This window comes from Crocodylus siamensis, chromosome 1 (genome assembly GCF_052110815.1).
Source record: "Crocodylus siamensis isolate JL-2025a chromosome 1, ASM5211081v1, whole genome shotgun sequence".
NCBI lineage: Eukaryota > Metazoa > Chordata > Crocodylia > Crocodylidae > Crocodylus > Crocodylus siamensis.
In genome coordinates, this window is record NC_143395.1 from 421,162,576 (window position 1) to 421,183,190 (window position 20,615).

General features: G+C 60.9%; 1 protein-coding gene and 1 pseudogene across 6 annotated transcripts in view; both read left to right on the top strand.

The window, feature by feature from the left end:
- Positions 1-20,615, top strand: part of LOC149875568 (butyrophilin subfamily 1 member A1-like) — a 232,924-nt gene that overhangs the window by 159,873 nt on the left and 52,436 nt on the right. For 2 of the 5 annotated variants that reach the window (XM_090030949.1, XM_090030954.1), the window contains exon 4: positions 807-1,088. The exons of the other annotated variants lie outside the window; for them this stretch is intronic. In XM_090030949.1, coding sequence (XP_089887075.1) covers positions 807-1,003 — 197 coding nt within the window. In that variant the 3' untranslated portion in view covers positions 1,004-1,088. Of the gene's footprint in view, positions 1-806; positions 1,089-20,615 lie in introns of those variants that run through there. 5 annotated transcript variants of the gene reach the window in all.
- Positions 1,006-15,083, top strand: LOC149875573 (uncharacterized; annotated as a pseudogene). Its single transcript, XR_016443368.1, has 7 exons — positions 1,006-1,090; positions 1,216-1,302; positions 4,479-4,595; positions 5,507-5,527; positions 9,373-9,399; positions 12,809-13,791; positions 14,899-15,083. The product of XR_016443368.1 is annotated as an uncharacterized LOC149875573 (transcript).

Genomic DNA, 20,615 nt, shown 5'->3' on the forward strand with positions numbered 1-20,615 from the left:
CACACCCAGCGGTGGTGCTGGGCGAGTCCCCCGTGCATCTAGAGCAGTTGTGTCAGACGATGAACTGCGGCTGAATCCCGCCGGGGAGCAAAGCGTGCAGCCTGTGGGGCTATAGCGGGGCTGGGGATTCAGGCAGTGCCCAAGTGGGGATGGGGCCTGCTGCCGAAATCGGGGGCAGGGAGCCCTATTGGTGATGCTGCTGAGGGGCCTGAGGAGGCTCCTTCCCGAAGGTCGAGCTGCTGATGTAGCAGGAGGGACTGGGATTTCCAAGGCCAGAAATTGTATTTTGCAGGCGTCCCTTAGGGATGACCAGGAATTGAGTACTCACACCCAGCGGTGGTGCTGGGCGAGTCCCCCGTGCATCTAGAGCAGTTGTGTCAGACGATGAACTGCGGCTGAATCCCGCCGGGGAGCAAAGCGTGCAGCCTGTGGGGCTATAGCGGGGCTGGGGATTCAGGCAGTGCCCAAGTGGGGATGGGGCCTGCTGCCGAAATCGGGGGCAGGGAGCCCTATTGGTGATGTGTGTGAGTGGTGGGGCGTGAGCACCTGCTGAGCTGCATGTGTCCGTGTCAGGGGTTAAGTCTCCCCCCTGCTCGCCCCACCACGGCCATTACCTGTAGCATGGCGGCTGCTGCTGCCGTTGACCCTACCACCGCCACTGGTTGCCCCACTGCCACTGCCACTGCCCCCGTGCCGTGTCCAGACCCAGCCCGCAAGGATCCCTGCAGTCAGCATCTGGCCCTGGGGGTGGCTGAGTTTGCAGCCCTGGTCTAGACCTAACGCAGGGTTTGTCTCTTCCTCTGCAGCACTGGGCTCGGACCCCCACATCTCTGCTGAAGGTCACCAGGATGGAGGGATCCGGCTGGTGTGTCGATCAGCTGGGTGGTACCCAGAGCCCGAGGTCCAGTGGAGGGATCACCGTGGGCAGCCGCTACCAAAAACATCTGAGAAGATTTCCGCAGACAGTCTGATGGGCTGTTTCACGCAGAGGTTGCTGTTGTGATCATGGAGGAGTCGAACCAGATCGTGACCTGTTCTGTCGGGAGCCTGATCCTGACCCAGGAGAAAACAGCCTCCATCAGCATTGCAGGTCAGTGCCTGCCACACCGTGAGCTCGGCGTCGGGGTGGGGAGGGTGATCCCTGCTCACGTGTCGGACATGTAGGGAGCCGTTTCCCCGGGCAGCACAACAGCCCGTCTGTGCTGCTCTCCGCAGGGCTTACGGGGACACGGGAGTTTGCCGTGACACCGACACCAGGACTCAGGCCAAGCGCCCTGGGGCTGAGCCGAGAGCCGGGCCCGGGTGAGCCGGGGGGGTCAGGCAGTGCGTCCTGCCCAAGGTTTGCAAATGCCACTTAGGGCTGGGGGGCCTCCGCTTTGGGCACCCAGCTGAGACACCCGAGGGAGCCTGGCGTTCGAAGGCAGGTGCTCAGCACGTCCCCACTCCCAGCCCCTCTGGGGTGTCTCGGGCTGGGGGTGCAGAGTCACTGCTCCCTGCCGCTGCTGCCAGGGGCTGCACAAAACATGGAAGTCCAGAGCAGGGTCTTGAACTGGGAGTAGCTGCAACCAGAAATGCGGTGCGAGGTGTGAGCAGGGCAGGGCAAAGCCGAGGACGCACGGCCCTGGGCTGGCCCGGGCCCTTCCTCTCCGGGTGTGCTCGGTCCCAGCCAGGAGGTGCTTCTCAATGGCAGGCTTTAGCCAAGCCCTGGTCCTGCTTTAGTCAGACCTGCATGACTGGGCTCAGGACAGGGGAAACCAGGTCATCCATAAACTCCTGTGTGTAAAAGGGGTCAGATTAGGCTCTCCACAGTCACCTGAACCCTTCCCTGGTGCCGGTGTCTGTCCTGGCTTTTCCTTGCAGAGCCCCGCAGTGCACGCAGGGTCTCTGGGTGCACGAGGAGACTCAGGGGTGCAGCTCCCTGGGGGCGCGGGGACGTCAGGGTCACTCAGGCAAGAATCCCATAGTTCCTGATCCCTGGCTGGAGGGTGTTGCCCTTCTCCTCAGGGGCTAATTAATCACCTCATTTGGGGTCAGGAAAGAATATTCCCCTGTGACAGTGATGGTGCAGACCATGGGGGGATGGGCTGCCTCACTCTGTAGCCATGGGAGTGGGGGGAGGCAGAGGACATGGTTCCCTTCATTGGGTCTCTGAAGTGTATTTAACAACCGTGCCATGGCAGGATATAGATCGGGTGAGGCTCCCTGTCAAGCTGTTTTTCTCAAGGTATTTGCCTTTTATGAGAGGATTGACTGTGCTGCTTGGCAGGCTAGACAACGCTTGTGTGGGACAGATTCATGGACATTTGGGCTAGAAGAGGCTGGGAGGATCATGTCCAGCCCCCAGCCCCAAGCGCTTCTGCAAGTCCACCCCCAATGGAGCTACCTCCGCTGGCAGACTGTTTCAATGGGGCTGGGTTCCTCCAGTCCCCAAACAGTCATACACAAACACATAAAAATTAGCCTGGTGACACGCCTGTCACCCCTGAGCCTGCGCTGATCCAGGCATGAGCCCCATGGCTCTCAGCCTGTCATCTGATCTGTTTTCCTGACCTCTGCATGCGCGTGGCTCTCCTCAGGAATCTCTAAGCTTCTCCACATCCTTTTTGAATTGTGGAGCCCAAAACTGGACGCAGTACTCCAGCTGCGGCCTCACCAAGGCCACACAAGGGGGTGAGCCAGATTTGCTCCTCTATGGATGCACGCCAGGTTTTGGTGTAGCCGCAGCATCGCACACCATGTTCATCTTGTGGTCAATGATGACCCCCAAGTCTCTTTCATGTGTTCAGCGTAGCACTGCCGAGCCTATAAGGGTGCTGCAGGTCTTTCCTCCCAAGGTGGAGAACCTGGTGTCACCATCAGGCCTGCCTGTCAAGGGCTGCCTGGATCACCCTTACCTGTCCTCAGGTGTGGATGCTTTTACCCCACTGTTTGGTGTTGGGGTGGTTGGCAGTAGGGATGATTCTGTCTTGAGCAGAGGCTTGGACTAGATGAGACTGCTTGAGGTGCCTTCCAACCCTACTTTTTATGATCACAGGAGCCCATGTACTTCTATTTTCTATTAAATCCCCAAATAAGAATTATTGCCCTTACTGTGTGGTCACAGCCAGAATAACATAGTGATAGCAAAGACACTTTGGGTCCATGCAGCACTGTTTGTGTCAGGGCCTTTAGCTGCTGCTGCTGAGATCACTGCATGCCTCACAGGGAGCACGAAGGGCCCTCCCCAGGGCATCGGGCTGGAGGCTCAGAGAGGAGAGCCCTGGGCTCTGAGTACCCCGACTCACTCTGTGCAGGCTCCAGAGCTACTGGCAGGGGAGGAGAGGAGGACTTCCAGAGTCATCCTGGATGCAGGACCTGGCTCCCAGGGAGACAGGAAAGGGGCTTCCCATCAGGCCTGTTCTGTGAAAGCTTCCCCCCTGGCAGGGCTCCCAGACTTGCCCCCTCGCTCCCCCACAGAGCAGCGGCTCCCCAGGCAGGCACAGAGCGAGGGGCTCTGGAGCGATACGAGCTGCTTCGGGCTCTGGGGTCCACGTGCAGAGCCTGCCCCGCAATCCCAGCACGGGGCCGTGCTGCACCACGCAGACATCCCCTGAGAGACCTCACTGCTCCTTGGGACACGTCCCCACGACCCTGCGCCTGGGGCTGCGCTGGTGCACTGCCCACGAATGGCTCACTCCCAGCCTGCTCCTGGTACCTGGGCACACTCTGCGGGGAGGCCTCTGGTGCAAGGCCTGACTGAGTCCAGTTCTACTTTAACCATGAGAGTTGACGTGCTCACAGCCCTCGGGAGAGCACTGCGAATGGGGTTGGTGTTGGTCCACTGGTAGCTCCCGGGGTGCGAGAGCAGGCGCAGGAGTGCCCTGAGGGCCACAGCTGGACACGGCCGGCAGAGCCCTGGGGACAGGCTGCTGGGACAGACGAGGGCCTGGCTCCCGGCGCCAGTCGCCCTGTGCCTGCAGCGCTGCAGGGGAGCGTGTCTGTGGCTGCACCGACGGCACTCGAGCCCCTCGGTCCTGACTGCGCCCTGGGGTCAGCCTGCGCCGCCCGGCGTGAGGGGTCACACGGAGATTCAGGACAGCCTCACACTGGCACAGAGCTCAGCTTTCGCCCTCTGCCTGGAGGAACATTGCTTGTTTCTGGTGACCTGCTGGACGAGGAGCCACTTCCCCCTGATGCCCTGAGGAAGGGGAGGTCGCTATCTCTCTTCCCTCAGTCTGGCAGGGGTTTCTGCATCCAGGGGCTGTGCTGCTGGGTCCCGTTTATTCCTGCAGTGACCCCTCTGCTGCCTCAGGGCAGGGGCAGGACAGTGGGTGCATTCGCTGGGCTGGATCTGGGCTCCCAGTGTGCTAAGCATGAAGCACGGAGGAGCCCTGTCAGCCTGAAATCCATGAGGAGGGTCCCAGGGAAAACCACTGCTGCCCCCAGCCCTGGGCATTTACTCACGCAGGCTGCCAAGTGAATGCCATATTCTCTTGCAGGTCACTTTTTCCCACGTGTCTCCCCCTGGATGGTGGCTCTGGCTGTGATCATACCCATCATGCTGGTGGTCATTGTCCTGGGCAGTTTCTGCCTCTGGCAGCATCACCGTGCAAAAGGTAATGTGACAGGATGGGGTGAGAGCTCCTCTGAGACGGGGCAGGACAGGACGGACGGGGCTCCATCCTCTGCTCTGAGAGGAGCTCCAAGCACCGGGGATGGGCTGAAGCTGTGGGAGCAGTCTCTGAGCAGGGCAGACCCCACATCTGGGTCTGGGTGCCGGCCTTTCCCTGTGCCACCCCACGCTGGGCCATTGATGTAGCCCAGGGGCCCACAGGCTGCAGTCATGGGTAACTGTCCTCCTCCCTCCCTGCTAGGACCATGTAGCTCACCCCTGTCTTGTTCCCCAGGGCCCTGAGGGCCCGTGCTGAAAACTCCTGAGTCCTGGGGCCTCACAACCACCTGCCTCTTCCCTGAGACCAGGACTGACTCTTCAGTCTCTGCCCCTCAAGGCTTAAGCAAGGACTTTCTCCAGAGCCCACCAAGGTGGCGGCTTCCTGGGCCATGGGACAGGGAGAGCCCGGGTGCACAGGCAGGCTGTGCACAGAGGAGCTGAACACACGTTGTCTAGTTCTGGGTCAACGTCTGTCCTCGGTGGTGTGAGAGTGATGTTGTAACCTTGATGTAATCTTGATGTTGAAGCCTTGATGGTCCAGGAGTTATGGAAGAGGTGAGGAATTTTTGGGGTGGAATCATTTTTTGGATGAACAGCAGATCTGGGATTGAGTCAGACAAGCTTTTGAACACAAGACGTTCTTCTTTTGGTCTCCTTTCTCCCGGCGCTGCAGTTCATCCAATATGAGATATAAACCTGCTCCCGAAAAGTCCTAGCCGCTGGCATGTTTCTTGCCCAGATGGCAAGGTGCTGACAGTTTCTGTACTGGCAGACAGGGAGATGCTGCCCGTGCCTGGGGTGGGACCAGGGAGCTTGCTGGGCTCTGCATAATGCTTGTTCTTTCTCCCTTTACAGAGAAGTACGAGGCAGTGGAAGGTAAGTGCCCTTTACTAGCTTCACTTGCCTCCCTGCCCTCACTGCAAACACCTGGAAAACCAACCACGTGTCCCTCCCCATCTCCAGAGGCCTCCTAACAAGGACAGCTCTGTATGAACGGGACCAGTCCTGAGGGTGCTGCAAGGCCCCGGCCATGCTTGCGGTGTCTATTAGGGGCAGTCTTGGGCACGGTGACCCCTGTCACCTTCCGCACACAGCACAAGCAGGGTCACACCCACGTGCTCTCATGGGGCTCATAACTCCCGTGCTGCACACTCACCAGCAGAGCTAGTGTCAGACACATGGGGCCCAGGCAGAGGCCAAAGTGCAGACCCCTTCCCCTGCCACAAAACGTGGGGTCTCTCTCACTGATATAGACCCGGAGCCGCATAGTCTGGAAACAAGGGAAACTGCCCCCTTCACTCCCACTACAGCCACCCTGCTCCCCCGAGTGCCGTGTGGCCCCCAGTCATTACCCCAGCTCAGGGGCTCTAGGCACCGGCACACGATGCAGTGTGTGTGTGGCATCCTCTTCTGAGCGCTGGCACCTCCCCATCAGCTGCCTCGGCCCCGGGACCAGGACGGACCCTCCGACTCTAACTCCGAAGGCTTAAGCAAGGCCTTTGTCCAGAGCCCACCAAGGTGGCGGCCGTCTGGGGAGCCCTGTGCTCTTGTGAAGGACTCTGGGGCAGGGAGAGCCCAGGTGCACATGAACAAGTCATGCTTAAAGGACCTCACAACACATTGTCCAGTTCTGTATCAACTTCCGTCCTCAGTGGTGTTTGAGTGATGTTGTAACCTTGATTGTGCAGGAGTTATGCAAAAGGGGAGGGGTATGTGGGCAGGTAGAAGGGAGGAATAGGCTGCAATCAGATCTAGACAGGTTACAGGGGTGGGCGGATGAGAATAGGAAGGGTTTCAACACGGACAAGTGCAAGGTGCTGCACCTGGGGAGGAACAACCAGCACCATACCTACAGGCTGGGGAACTCCCTTCTTGTCAGGGCAGAGGCAGAAAAGGATCTTGGAGTCATCATTGACTCCAAGATGAACATGGGCCGGCAGTGTGGGGACTGCGGTCAGGAAGGCCGACCGCACCTTGTCCTGCATCCACAGATGCATCTCGAGCAGGGCCAGGGAGGTGATCCTCCCCCTCTGTGCGGCACTGGTCAGGCCGCAGCTGGAGGACTGCGTCCAGGTCTGGGCGCCGCACTTCAGGAGGGACGTGGACAGCATGGAGAGGGGCCAGAGGAGGCCACTCGCATGGTCGGGGGCAGCAGGGCAGGCCCTACGAGGAGAGGCGACGGGACCTGAACCTGTTCAGCCTCCACAAGAGAAGGCCGAGGGGGATCTAGGGGCCTGTTACAGACTAGTCAGGGGGGACCAGCAGGCACTGGGGGAGTCCCTGTTCCCCCGAGCACCGCCAGGAGTGACCAGGAATAACGGTCACAAGCTGGCAGAGGGTAGGTTTAGGTTAGATATCAGGAGGCGCGACTTCACGGTCAGGGCGGCTAGGGTCTGGGACCAACTTCCAAGAGAAGTGGTGCAGGCTCCTGCCCTGGGGGTGTTTAAGAGGAGGCTGGATGAACACCTTGCTGGGTCGTTTGACCCCAGTACTCTTTCCTGCCATGGCAGGGGTCGGACTCGATGATCTGCTCAGGTCCCTTCCGACCCTAGAAACTATGAAACTATAAGGGAGGAATTTTTGGGGTGGTATCTGTTATTGGATGCACTGCAGATCTGGGATTGAGTTAGACAAGCTTTTGAACACAAAGCCTTGTTCTCTGGGTCTCCTTTCTCCCAGCTGCACAGCTCATACTCTAAAAGATATCACCCTGCCACCAAAACCTGCTGCTTGCACACTTCTGCCCCAAACCCCTGGATGCCAACCTGCTCCTGGCTCTGTGCTCTCCGACAGGGGGTGCCGGCCTTGTCTGGGGTGGGGCCAAGGGCATCTGGGTGCTCCACATTAATTCTTGTTTTTCTCACTTTGCAGCAAGATACAAGACAGTGGGAGGTAAATGACTTTTTACTGGCTCTACTGACACCCTGCAAATCAAACCGCTCCCCCCCATCTCCTGGGAGGACGTGTGCCAGGACGGCTCTGTAGGGATCATCCTGGGGAGGCTCCGGGCCCCAGCCCTGACTCCCAGCACCCTCCATCGGGCAGGCCTGGGACCTAAGCCCCTGTTGCCTTCCCCATGCAGCACATGCAGGGTCAGGGCCACGTGCTCCCATGGGTCAGCTTGATCCCCGGCTGGACCTTCCCCAGCTGAGCCAGTGACAGATCCATGAGGCCAGGGCAGAGGCGAGGACATGGGGACCTCTCTTGTCCCAGCTCCGGAGATCTGGGACCTCCGGCTCCAGCTGCCTCACCCCCGGCACCGATCCTGACTCCTCCTCCGGGAAAGCCTCAAACTGCTCTCCCGTGTCTGCCCTGGGTCGGGTGTCTCCGGTGGGGAGGGCATGCGCTGCCTGATGCTGGGACCTGGTGCGGCCGTGGCACAGAGCAGCCCTGTGAGGCTCTGGGATCCCTTTCTGCAGATCACGGGGGGGGGGGGGGTGAAGCACAGCGCTCGTCAGCTCAGCATCCCTGAACTCGTCTGGTCCCACAGTTAAACCAGCCCTCCACCCGCAGCTGCCAGCCAGGACCTCGCCTTCCTGCCCAGGCCTGCCCGTGTCTGGCCCAGGGTTGGTGTCTCTGGCAGACAGTTTGTCCCCTTCTAGCACCGGGGCCTTTTCCTTCTGGGTCTGTGCTCTCCCCCGAGACCTGGGACAGGTGGGCTCTCTCCTCCCACCGTCTGGCCCCATGTCCCGAGATGCTCCCACCTCCAAGAGGCTTTTAAACACTGCATGACTGCTCCCTGCCCTGGGATGGGCCTCGGAGACGCCTGGCCCACAAAGCATAGGGATAGAGCAGTATTCGTGGTGCAGCAACATTCATAACGGTCCCCATCTAATCCAGGGCTCCGGGAGAGATGTCCCCGCTCACGGCCCCAATCCTGTGTGGCACTGAGTGCCCTCTGCTCCAGTGCAATCCTGCAAGAACTGCGCACACGCAGCACCGCTTGGGCTCCCAGCCAGCATCTTCCCGGAGAGAGAGACATCTGGGAGACCTTTGAGCTGGGCCCAGATTGTTTCCAGCTGGGGGTGAGGGGCCGGGGACCGGCAGGAGCCAGGCACGGTCCCTGGGTCTCAGACTGCCCCGGGGCTGCTCTGCCTGACTCTGGTTGACTGTGGTCCCCGAGGAGGAGACTGTACCCTGACGTCCCCTGCCCCGACACCCCCTCCCCCAGATTAGCAGGTGGCAGCTGGCACAGGAGTGGGTGACTCTGCTCCCTGCCAGCTGAGCACTACCTGCACCCGGGCATTGCTCACGTGTGCAGTCAGGACCAGCGTCTGCCCATCTGCCCCATCTCTGCACAAAGGGGCTGGAGCGGGGGGGGGGGCGGCCCGTTGTCCAGTTCTGTCTCCCTTGCACCCGTGAGTAACTCGCCCCGGGGACAGCCCCACTGGTGCCTAGGACCGGGGTGGGAGAGCGTCACAGTACAGGGGCTGGAGAGCAGAGGCCCTAACTATGGACTGGGGCCCCGATCCTGCCGCCTGCACCGGGCGGCACTGCTGCTGAAGCCAGCACTGGCTGTCTGTAGTGCGGGGGCAGCCTTGCCAGGGAGGATCACGGCTACTGACTGACCTGTTTCATTTTCCTTCCCTCTGCTCTTCCCCGGGACTCTCCGCCAGAGCTGGGTAAGTGCTGGTTTTCTTCTCTGCAAAGTCCTGCTCACTGATACGTGTCCCATGGGGCTTGGGCTTGTTTGTCTGAACTCTGGTTTCTGGCTTTTTCAGGACTCACCAAAGCCCAGAGACATGCAGGTGAGTGAAGCCGACGGGCCTCCCGGCCCCATCTCCCCGGGTGTGCTGGCTCCGCGCTCTGCCCCCGGCTCTCAGGGGTGCTGCCTGGCAGGTCTCGGGGGCAAGGAGACAGAAAGTTCCCGCGAGCCCCCAGGCTGGGCTTTGGGGAAATGCTGGGCCTCAGACCCCGGTGCAGCTGCCCTCCCTGGCGGCTCTGCTGCCTCCCGCTAGTGAGGTGCTGAGCTGCTCCCAGCTGCCCCCGGCCCTGGCTGCGTCTGCTGGAAGCGCTGCTCCCTCTGTGCGGGATGCAGTGGCAGGTAGCGGATGGAGGACGGGGCACAGCTGGATGTCCCCAGGGGGTGGTGGGGTGAGGAACACGGTGTCCAAGCCTCTCCCACCAGAGCTGTGAGGTCCCCTCCACGGGAGAGAGGAGCTGTGTCCCCCCACCCCCGTACCCAGAGCCCTGCCTCCCCCTGCTCAGCTCCCGGGGCTCCACATCCCGGAGAAGGCAGCCGTGCAGGGGCAGGCAGCAGTGTATGGGGCACTGGGGCAGCACAACATCCATGGGTGTCCGTGTCGGATCCCTGCCACGTGCCGGCACCGTGACGCCGGATGATGTGAGAAGCAAAGTGCTGCTCAGCATCAGTGCATGTGGCAGGATATAGCCCTCAGTGTGCAGCTGTTTATCCCAGCAGTGCCAGGAGATCCCAGCTGAGACCAGGCCCAGTGTGCTTGGAGCTGCCAGGCAAGGAGTAGGAGACAAGCCTGCCCTGCCTGGGGGCTTCTCATCTAGAGAGGCAGGACAGACAAGGACCAGCCCATGATCCTCTCTCCAGCCTGAGGCCCAGGGGACTCCAGTGACCTGCCCAGGGTCACACAGGGAGTCAGTGGCGGAGCAGGGAAGAAGCCCAAGCTCCTCAGGGGTGGCCCAGCACCTGCGGCCCAAGCGCCTCCACCCCTGTGTGCAGAGCACAAGAAACCCTCCATCAGGCCGGGGGTGAGCAGGCCGGGTGGGAGGGTCAGTCTCAGTGAGGAAGTCGGGTAGCAGAGCCCACATCTCGTGCTCTTGTCACATCCTCTGGGTCTCGGGTCTCCTCCAGCCCAGGGGCCTTGTCCAGATGCTCTGTGCAGGCTCTGCCCCGGGAGGGGGAATTGAACTGGCCCAGGAGTCGGGGGTAGACAGCTGGTGCCAGGGAAACTGCTGGGGGCCTGGCATGTGGGACTGGCGTGAAAGGGGGAGGTGGAGGTTGCTTGTGGCCAGGATAAGGGGGTTTGCTCCAGGCCCAGGAGCCTGGGAGAGGGACACAAAGGAGCATGACGGGGCAGTGGGATGGATAAGGGACTGGAGTGAAGGGGCAGGTGGCCGCAGGCAGAGGATGCAGGGTGGGGGCATCGAATCTGGCCTGGATGTGAAGCCACGAAATGACTGATCCGTGGTGCTGGGGGTGGGAGAGAGGAGCCTGGTGGGAGGGTCGTGCTGCACTGGGGGCTGCAGGGCTGAGAGGATGGAGTCACAGTCTGTGCAGGGGCTGGGCAAGCTGGCCCTGGGGGCTTGGCTGCAGGCTGGGCAGGGAGGGAGGGAGGGAAGGCGGAGAGGCTGCAGTCAGGTCCCTTGACAGGCAGCGCTGCCTGGGGGATCAACCAGCTGGGGCATCAGGGGGGCCCTGCTCCCCTCCGTCCTGGCTGCCTGGGAGGGGTGGCAGAGCCCCCGACCCCCCCTGGGCCCGGCTCTGCAGGCTGCTCCGTGGGCTGGTCGCAGGGGGCTCCTGGCTGCAAGATGGTGGTGCCCAACCCTGGCTCTCTTCACGGAGCCTGGTCACCCACGTCCCAGTGCTGCAACAGCGATAGGGCAGGAGTCAGCCTGTGCAGGGGGCAGGATGGCAGTGGGCTGTGCAGCTGAGGGGCTGCTGGGTGGGAGCTGCTTCTCCCAGCCAGTCCCTGCCAGCACTGTATATGCCGGGGGGCCTGGGCATGGCTGGAGGGGAGTTGTGCAGCTCACAACAGGGGACAAATCCCTCTGGGAGGAGAAGTGGGGCTGGAGCTGTCTCTGTTTTCAGCGGGGGTGTTGGGTGGGCGCAGGGGCCGATGTCCTCCAGTGGGCAAATGTCACAGCGGGTCTGGGGACAGAGCAGAGGGGCAGGTCCGTTCACACCGGTGCTCTGAGCAGACCCCGTCCCAGGCTGCTCGTCCTCCCCAGCCCCCCCTGCACAAGCGCTGCAGGAGTCTCCGGCTGTTCCCAGGGCTGCATTTCCACCGGCCCCACGTGGCCCCGGAGCCCCGGTCCTGTTGGGAGCCATTGGGATTTCTGCCCCTAGGTCACTCCCGTGTGTTTGGAAACTGCATCTGGACGTGCAGCTTCTGGCACAACGGAGGGGGCCAGTGCGGCAACTGGGCCCCCGGGCCTGGGACTGCGCAGTACTCTGGGGGCAGACGGCCCCGGTGCCAGCAGTGTCCCAGGTCCCGTGTACACGGGGTGTCCCTGTCCCCAGTGCAGGTCCTCCGGTGGAGACCCCTAGAGCAGACACACGGCGGGGGGCCTGGGACATGTCTCTTGTGAGCTGAGCCCAGAGGTTTGGGGCAGTCAGTGGGGAAATGCCCCCTCCCCGCTCGACTGCCCCAGACTCACCAGCAATGGGCCCTGTTCTCCGGTGCTTAGTGCCCCGTCAGTGCCCCCCCGCCCTTCCCCTTCCCTCCCACCCCTGCGCCCAGCCCCATGCACGGCCCTGCCCTGGGCTGGCTCTGGGGAGGCGCTGGCTGTGGGCTGCCCTGGCTGCAGTGCTGTGCCCACAGGCTGGGGACATGGGGGTCCCCCGGGGCAGAGCAGCCCAGCCTGGGGTGGGGGGGCAGGCACCCACCTGCTGTCGGCAGCAAACCGAGTGACCCCGGCCCAGGCACAGAGACCCCCGGGCCCTGCCCTCCGCTCCCCCTGCCCCCCCTCCCCCGGGCAGGCTGCAATGGGCCCCTCTGCTCCCTGCTGTCCCCCAGCCCGTCCCCCCCTCCCTGCAGCCTCCCTGCCCCCCACCCCCTTCCCCACAGCCCCTGCGACACCAGCTCATGGGGTGGAGCCCACTCCCCTTGCCCCCCAGGCAGAGCAGCCCCGCTAGCGGTGGGGGAGGGGCAGGGCGGGGACCTGCTGGGATGACATCATCACATGCCCCTCCCCCTCCCGGGCCTGCCCTGCCCCCACCCCATGTCCCTCCCCCTCGTGGCCCCAGCGCCCAGGCGGGAATGCCCCGGGGAGGAAGGGGCCGGTGGGGACGTCCCGCTTTCCTGTCCCCCCTTTCCTGTTCCCCCATTTCCTGTCCCCCATTTCCCCGCGGGGCGACGGTGACTCCCAGCCGGGACCGACCCGCGATTCCTGGGACGCGGCGAGTTCCCCGTGATCTCGGGACCCGCCTGCCCCCGCCCTGACCCGCGACTCTCTCCCCAGCGGACGTGACTCTGGACCCAGGGACGGCTCATCCCTGAACTCGTCCTGTCTGAGGATCGGAGATGTGTGAGACTCGGAGACACCCGACAGGATGTGCCCGACACCCCCGAGAGATTTGATACTTGTGCCTGTGTCCTGGGCGCGGAGGGGTTCGCGGGCGGGAGGCGCTACTGGGAGGTGGAGGTGGGAGACAAGACGCGCTGGGTCCTGGGCGTGTGCAGGGAGTCTGTGCCCAGGAAGGGGGGGGTCACACTGTCACCTGGCAATGGATACTGGGCCGTGTGGCTGCGGGATGGGGGATACAAGGCCCTCACCTCCCCCCCGACCCCCCCTCCCCGTGAGCGTGCGGCCCAGGCGGGTGGGGGTTTTCCTGGACTACGAGGGGGGCGAGGTCTCCTTTTACAACGTGACCGACAGGTCCCATCTCTTCACTTTCACTGACTCCTTCTCCGGGACCCTGCGCCCTTACTTCAGTCCTGGTCAATGCTGGGGGCACCAACGCGGCTCCCCTGACCCTGTGCCCGGCCCCAGCCCAGCCCTGAGCCAATCCCTGTCCCTGCCACGACCCGCGGCACAGACTGTCCCCCCCGCGCCCGACTGCCAGCCCCTCGGTGCCCCCGGGGTGGGGGGGGCTGGGGTCTCCATCCCAGGAGCTGCTCCCGCCTGGACCCTGCTGCTGCCCTGGCCCAGGGGTCGTCTCCCAAGCCCCCGTGCACAGCGCCCCGCTGGGAGGGACCGGCTCCAAACTCTCATCCGTCACTTCCACATCCCTGCATCCCTCGGGGGTTTACCTGGTTACTTTGTTCGCCTCTCTCAGCGCTGTCCCCCTTTCCCCTCCCTCCCTCCATTCCCTTTTATATTTAAAATAAACACCTCTGCATTGCACACCTGCTCTCTGCACAGCATTTCTTACCCTCTGATGAGTCTGGCGGTGCTCAAGCTTTCTGGTGTGCGAGTCCAGGGCCACGCACCACGGGCCTCACGTGGGTGGGACGGCACAAGCGGCCCAGGCCCAGCACACGTCCCACTGTGCCTGAGTGCCCGGGGTACAGGGTGCCGGGGGTGGGGGGCAGCAGGGAGGGGAGAACAGCATCCCCAGCGGTGCCCCTGGCAGTGCAGCCGCTACGATTTTTTCCCCTCCTGCCCCTGGGGTCGGTGCCCAGAGCGTGTGCCCCAGTCTCCTACTTCCCTCTGCTACTGCCGGGGGCTCCCAACACCTCCACACTTTCACCCAGCACCAAATCACTGGACCTGTGGGGATGGGTGACTTGGCCTGCAGGCAGGATCTGGCCCATGGGCCAGGGGTTGAGCCCTCCTGAGTCTACAAGGGGCATCTCGATCCTGCCGTCTGTCTGACTTCACACTAACACAGCTAGCTGCCTCTCTCAGGCCACATCACTGGTTCTCCACTGTTTTTAGACTCTTTCAACTCAAGGCACCCTCAGAAAATGTCTTTTCCCCCAGGAAACACTGCTGGGGCCAGCACAGTGGCTGCCCCAACCTCCCCTACCCCACAGATTATTGGTGCGATACTATATAGACAGATGCACCAAAATGCTCCGTCACTTGTAGCAACAAGTCTGCACACGTCTACACAGCAAAGCACTTTCTATTTTATACTGTTGCTTTTATTACACATTTACCAGACTGAGAAAGGAGGCGGCAGTTAAAGCTGAGAAACATCCTCATCTGTTATGTGTTAACCAGCACCAAGCGTGCAACACGAGACTTGTCCTCAGACATGTGCTCAGTCGGTTGTGTTTTATGCAACAAGGAGCAATTCCTTCGATGGCTTACCTTATACTGCAGTGTAAGCCTTCCCAGAGAAGCCCTGGGCACCTGCCCAATCTGAAAAAAAAAAAGCATTTTCCCTCCAGACAACATCAGGAAATGACAGAGGATCCTCTACCCTGAAGGGGCAGAGCCTCAGCTGAGAGACGTTGTCAGTGCTTCCCTGCACTGAACTGAAGTCAGCCAAGGGTCTGTCCTGGGGAGAGGTCCGAGCTCAGCATGGTCCCAGCTCTACGCAACAATTTGGAGGCTCTAGATGCGTATTTGTGCATGTGATCGATATGTCCCCGTCCCACCAGGGGTGCAGGGAGCTCCCGTACAAGAACAGAGCAACTCAGCACACGGGAGAGGAGAAGAGAAAAGGGAGAGACGAGAGCAACACGACTTCAACGGGGAACGTGCAACAACCCGCTGTGCAACACGGCAGCCGAGCGTTGTGTCCCCAGACAGGAAGGTTTTACCCTGCTTCGGAAATACAGAATGAATCGATGAGGCGCTTTCTGTATTTCTTTTCCAAATCCCTCATCGAGGTTTCTTATCACTTCAGGAGGGGTTTGGTTTTTGTCTCAGATCCTATAGACATTTAGAGAAAGACACGCCCAGCTGTTGATCAAGGGCAAGGGATTGCAACAAAGACAAATGAGCGGTTTGTATGAACTGCCAATGCACACGTGGCATTTGTAATCACAGACAATACCGACACCAGCATACTTGGGGGAGATGAGAAGTGAGTTTGTGGTGCCAAGACTAAAGCGTGTGCATCTGGATGGGGCCACCGCTTTCCTAAGGGACCTCTGTGCAGCAACCGAGCTCATGTAACGCCGCAAGCATTGGACCAGGCGTTGGGAGGACAACAGCTCTCCCTCTCCCTAAGCCCATCACTTGCACGTGCATTTAAAATCAATCATTAGAAGAGAAATAACAAATATCGACAAACAAAGTTCACCAGTGAAGAGAAGCTAAACCTTAATGTCACGTCTGAAGAGATCTACTGCTCCGTGGCTATGTTTATCTTGAAACTGGTCACTTGAACTTGGTCCCCGTACTCCAAGGCATCTCGAGGATTTGGGCTCATTTCCAGCAACATGCGACCTTGTCCCCGTCCGCTCTCCCTGCGACAACGAACAGCCCCCGCGTTCGAACGGTTGCCAGCAGAGACACCGCGCTCCCTTCTCCACCAGTTTCTGTACCTAACTACAGAGCTGGGGACTGACTTTCCCTTAGAAATGTTAATTTTTATTCTCCACATAGACAATGTAAGCTCTCTTCCTGGCATCATTCACTGACCTACACCCTAAATTTGGAAAAAAACCAAATCATTGGAATGAGAGTCATATTTGGAAGACTGGTAAACTGCAGCTAAATACTCAGTATAAAACTTAAATCTCTCAAGGGACAGCCACTCAGGTCTGCTTCTCATGGGCACCATTTCTAGTAGCCTGAAGACACCGCTCAGCACACGGCCCTGAACCTCGGGGCTGTCTGGATGCAGGGGAAAGCCCCCAGGAGCTTTCTGCCAAAAAACACAAGGCAGACGTGGAGGGGAGGAGGAGGATGTGTGTACCATTGCTCATACGTTACACACCAATACTTAAAAACTGGATTTGTTGCTCTCGCTTGTTCTGTGAGGAGAATGGGAAAGAGTGTGATTAAAGAGAAGGGGAAGAGATGAATTAAAAGGAGCACAGGGTTAGAAATAAAGACAGGAAGAGAAAGACATTAAAGGGAGAGTGCTCTATAGAGGACAGGCTCATTTGAACACCACTCTTTGAAAGTCTTCCCCCAAAATTTCCCTTGTGCTACACAAAATATTGCCATGAACAGCACATTTCTGTACCTTGTTTCTCTGCACTTTGCTGCCACAGCTGAGTTACACGCCATGCAGATGCAATGCTGCCTTCCCCAAGGAGCTCCAGGGAGCACGCTGCATTCAGAGGGAAACCTGTGCGATGGGAGCAGAGCGCACAACGACTCCTGGGAGGGCACAGGGTGGGACTGTTTTCTTGTTTTAAAGTTCAGACCACTTGGAAGAAGACCTGACATGAGAATATAACAGCGTACAGGTGTTGCACTCGTATGTGGAGCACAGACTGCGTTGAGATCGGACGAGACCTACAACGAGCAGATCTTTTCTGTCTGTCATGGTCCTATGACCCCAGCTGACTTCCTGCCCTTTGGGCAAGGGGCTGGACTCGATGATCTCCCGAGGTCCCTTCCAGCCCTGATGTCTATGAAATCTATGAAATGGCAACAAAAAAGTGTGTTTTGTACGATTAGAAGGTAAAGATGCTTCAGAGTTCATAGTCAGGATAAATTAAAAAAAAAGCTGAAAGGGATTACTGAATGAAATGTGGCATTGAACAATACAGCATCCATTGTGTTGTTTAATTATGTAAAAGGTAATTGTACAGTGCCCCATAATTATCGATTTAGAAACAGCTGCCAAATTGTGCACCGAGGACACAGCTGCATTGCAGACATGTCTGGGAGAGCACCGGAGTGAAACCCCTGGGATGCCTGGAAAAGCCAACTCCGGACTGTGGGAGAAGCCGCCTGGTTTGACATGTCTGCTAGTAAGATCAAGGGTCATCCAGTTAACCACCTTGATATGAGCCGCCCTCGTTAGGATTCAGAGTCAACACACCGATGCATGCACAGGGCAGCTATGAACTTGGAGCTAGTCACAGACTTGTAGGAAAAAGAGGCTAAAAGGGACGCGGGAGGTCAGTTCATCTATCTCCTGCTCAGGGCAGGATCAGGCCAGTGGGAACCGTGCCCCACAAATGTCTGTGTGACCTCCACGGCGACCCCTCCCCAGACAGACTTCACAACCTCTCTGTGTCCGTGTTTAATCCCCCTCATTGCTAGCAAGCCCTTCCTGCGCTTCGGCTCCGGAAGGCGTCGGCACCAGGAAAGTTCGGCAGTAACAACCGCGCAGCCAGCGCGACGGCAAACGATTGAGCTGCTAGAATAAATCCAGATTGCCCCGAACAGAAGCAATCGAATCGATCCTCATCTCCATGTGCAACCCACAGCCCCCATCTGCCCCACGGCTGACCCCCGACCGAGTCACGGCCACGCGGGGCTGCTCTGACTTCTCTCCTCCGGCAGCTTTTCTCCTGAGCGCCACGGCTGGAGAGGGGGGTTGGCTGCAGCTGTGTTGGGCTGAGGACGTGGGCAGGCCCGGTTCCTTGGGCAGGTGTGATATCTCCTATTACACCAACTAAATAGCTGGAAAAATTGTTCGTTGCCAGTTTTGTGGCACAAACGCCCTTCTTCAGGCACAAGGAAACTCTGCCTGATGGCTGGAAACTGAATTAAACAGGATGCTCATCATCACCTTCCTGGCTGAAGGAAATGGCCTTTACATCTGCCACAAAGGTGTGGTCAGCTGAAAGCCCCTGGTTGTCTGGTGCAGAAATATTGCTGGAGGTTTGAAATCTCTGACATCTTTGCAGAGGAGCAGCGACACGAGCGGCTACGCCTTCCCCTGGACGGGATTCGTGGCATCAGATCACAGCAGGGCGCGCTGGGTTTGCTCGTAGGGAGCACGGCGCAGGACTCGGTCTCTTCTGTAACCCGCACGGGGTGAGGAACGGGTGTGCTGGGGGGAGCAGATCGAGGCCCCCGGCGTGAGGGGGGGACCAGGGCTGGGGCAGGAGCAGGGCCGGGGGCAGGCGCTGCCCAGGCGGGGCAAGCTGCAGCACAGAACGGAGCCGCGAGTGCCTCACCCGGGGGGCGCGAGGGGGAGGTACGCACCCCCGGGAGACGCATGGGGGGGCATGTGCCCCCAATCTGTACACGGGGCGGGGGCAGGCTGGGGCTGTGCTGGTCTCTTCCTGGGGGCAGGGCTGGGCCCGGGCTGGCTCAGAGTAGGAGGGGTGGGACGGGTCACAGCTCTGCGGGGGGGCGGGGTAGAAGGAGGCTACGGCAGATTTTGGGTGGCTGCGGCCCCATCCATACACCCCTGTCCCAGTGCTACCAGCGCCTGCCCCAAGCACAGCCCCACCCCAGCCCCCCACCAGAGAAAGGCTGACACAGCCCCCGGCTCTGGCCCCAGCCTGCCCTCGCCCCATGCACAGATCTGGGGGGCACATACCCCCAGCCCCTCCCCCGGGGGTGCATACAGCACAGAAGCTGCCCCCGCCCCTGCGCCCTGTGGACGAGCCGCACCCTGTCCTGCCCTGGCTGGGCAGCCCCTGCCCCTGCCCCTGCCCCTGCCCTACTCCCCGCTCCCTCGATCTGCCCCCCGACACCTTCCCCCAACACTGACCAGCCAGACGCTGCGGTCCAAGCTGCCGGGCTGCAGACCAGCCAGCAGATCCGTATTGCCCGCTTTGGTATCAGCCATCCGTATCGGCCCCAAAATCTTTATCGATACAGCCCTAATAAAACCAGTCGCCCACATCCACTGCCAATTATTAAACCAGTGAAAGTGAAGAGATGGGACCTGTCGGTCACGTTGTAAAAGGAGACCTCGCCCCCCTCGTAGTCCAGGAAAACCCCCACCCGCCTGGGCCGCACGCTCATGGGGCGGGAGGTCGGCGGGGAGGTGTGGGCCTTGTATCCCCCACCCCGCAGCCACACTACCCAGTATCCATTGTGAGGTGTGTATGTGACCCTCCCCCTTCCTGCGCACAGACTCCCTGCACACGCCCAGTTCCCAGCGCGTCTTGTCTCCCACCTCCACCTCCCAATAGCGCCTCCCGCCCGCGAACCCCTCCGCGCCCAGGACTTCTGGGAAACTCTCAAATCTCTCGGGGGTGTCGGGCACATCCTGTTGGGTGTCTCCGAGGTCTCACACATTTCCGATCCTCAGAAAGGACGAGCCAGGGATTTGTCGTGCCTGGGTCCAGAGTCACGTCCTCTGCGGAGAGAGTCGCGGGGCAGGGCGGGGGCAGGCGGGTCCCGACACAACGGGGAATTCACCGCGTCCCCGGAATCGCGGGTCAGTCCCTGCTGGGAGTCACCGTCACCCCGCGGGGAAATGGGGGACAGGAAATGGGGGAACAGGAAAATGGGGGAACAGGAAAGCGGGGACGTCCCCCACCGGCCCCTTCCTCCCCGGGGCATTCCTGGCCTGGGTGCTGGGGCCACGAGGGGGGAGGGACATGGGGTGGGGGCAGCAGGTCCCCGCCCTGCCCCTCCCCCACACCTAGCGGGGGCTGCTCTCCCTGGGGGGCAAGGGGAGTGGGCTCCACCCCATGAGCTGGTGTTGCAAGGGGCTGTGGGGAAGGGGGTGGGGGGCAGGGAGGCTGCAGGGAGGGGGGATGGGCTGGGAGACAGCAGGGAGCAGAAGGACCCCATTGCAGCCTGCCCGGGGGTGGTGGGGCAGGGGGGAGCGGAGGGCAGGGCCCGGGGGTCTCTGTGCCTGGGCCGGGGTCACTCGGTTTGCTGCCAACAGCAGGTGGGTGCCTGCCCCCCCACCCCAGGCTGGGCTTCTCTGCCCAGGGGGACCCCCATGTCCCCAGCCTGTGGGCACAGCACTGCAGCCAGGGCAGCCCACAGCCAGCGCCTCCCCCGAGCCAGCCCAGGGCAGGGCCGTGCATGGGGCTGGGCGCAGGGGTGGGGAGGGAAGGGGAAGGGCAGGGGGGCACTGACGGGGCACTAGGCACCAGAGAACAGGGCCCATTGCTGGTGAGTCTGGGGCAGCCAAGTGGGGAGGGGGCATTTCCCCACTGACTGCCCCAAACCTCTGGGCTCAGCTCACAAGAGACATGTCCCAGGCCCCCCCGCCATGTGTCTGCTCTAGGGGTCTCCACCGGAGGACCTGCACTGGGACAGGGACACCCCATGTACACGGGACCTGGGACACTGCTGGCACCGGGGCCATCTCCCCAGAGTACTGCGCAGTCCCAGTCCTGGGGGCCCAGTTGCTGCACTGGCCCCCTCCGTTGTGCCTGAAGCTGCACGTCCAGATGAAGTTTCCAAACACATGGGAGTGACCTGGGAGCAGAAATTCCAGTGGCTCCCAACAGGACTTGGGCTCCAGGGCCACTTGGGGCCTGTGGAAAAG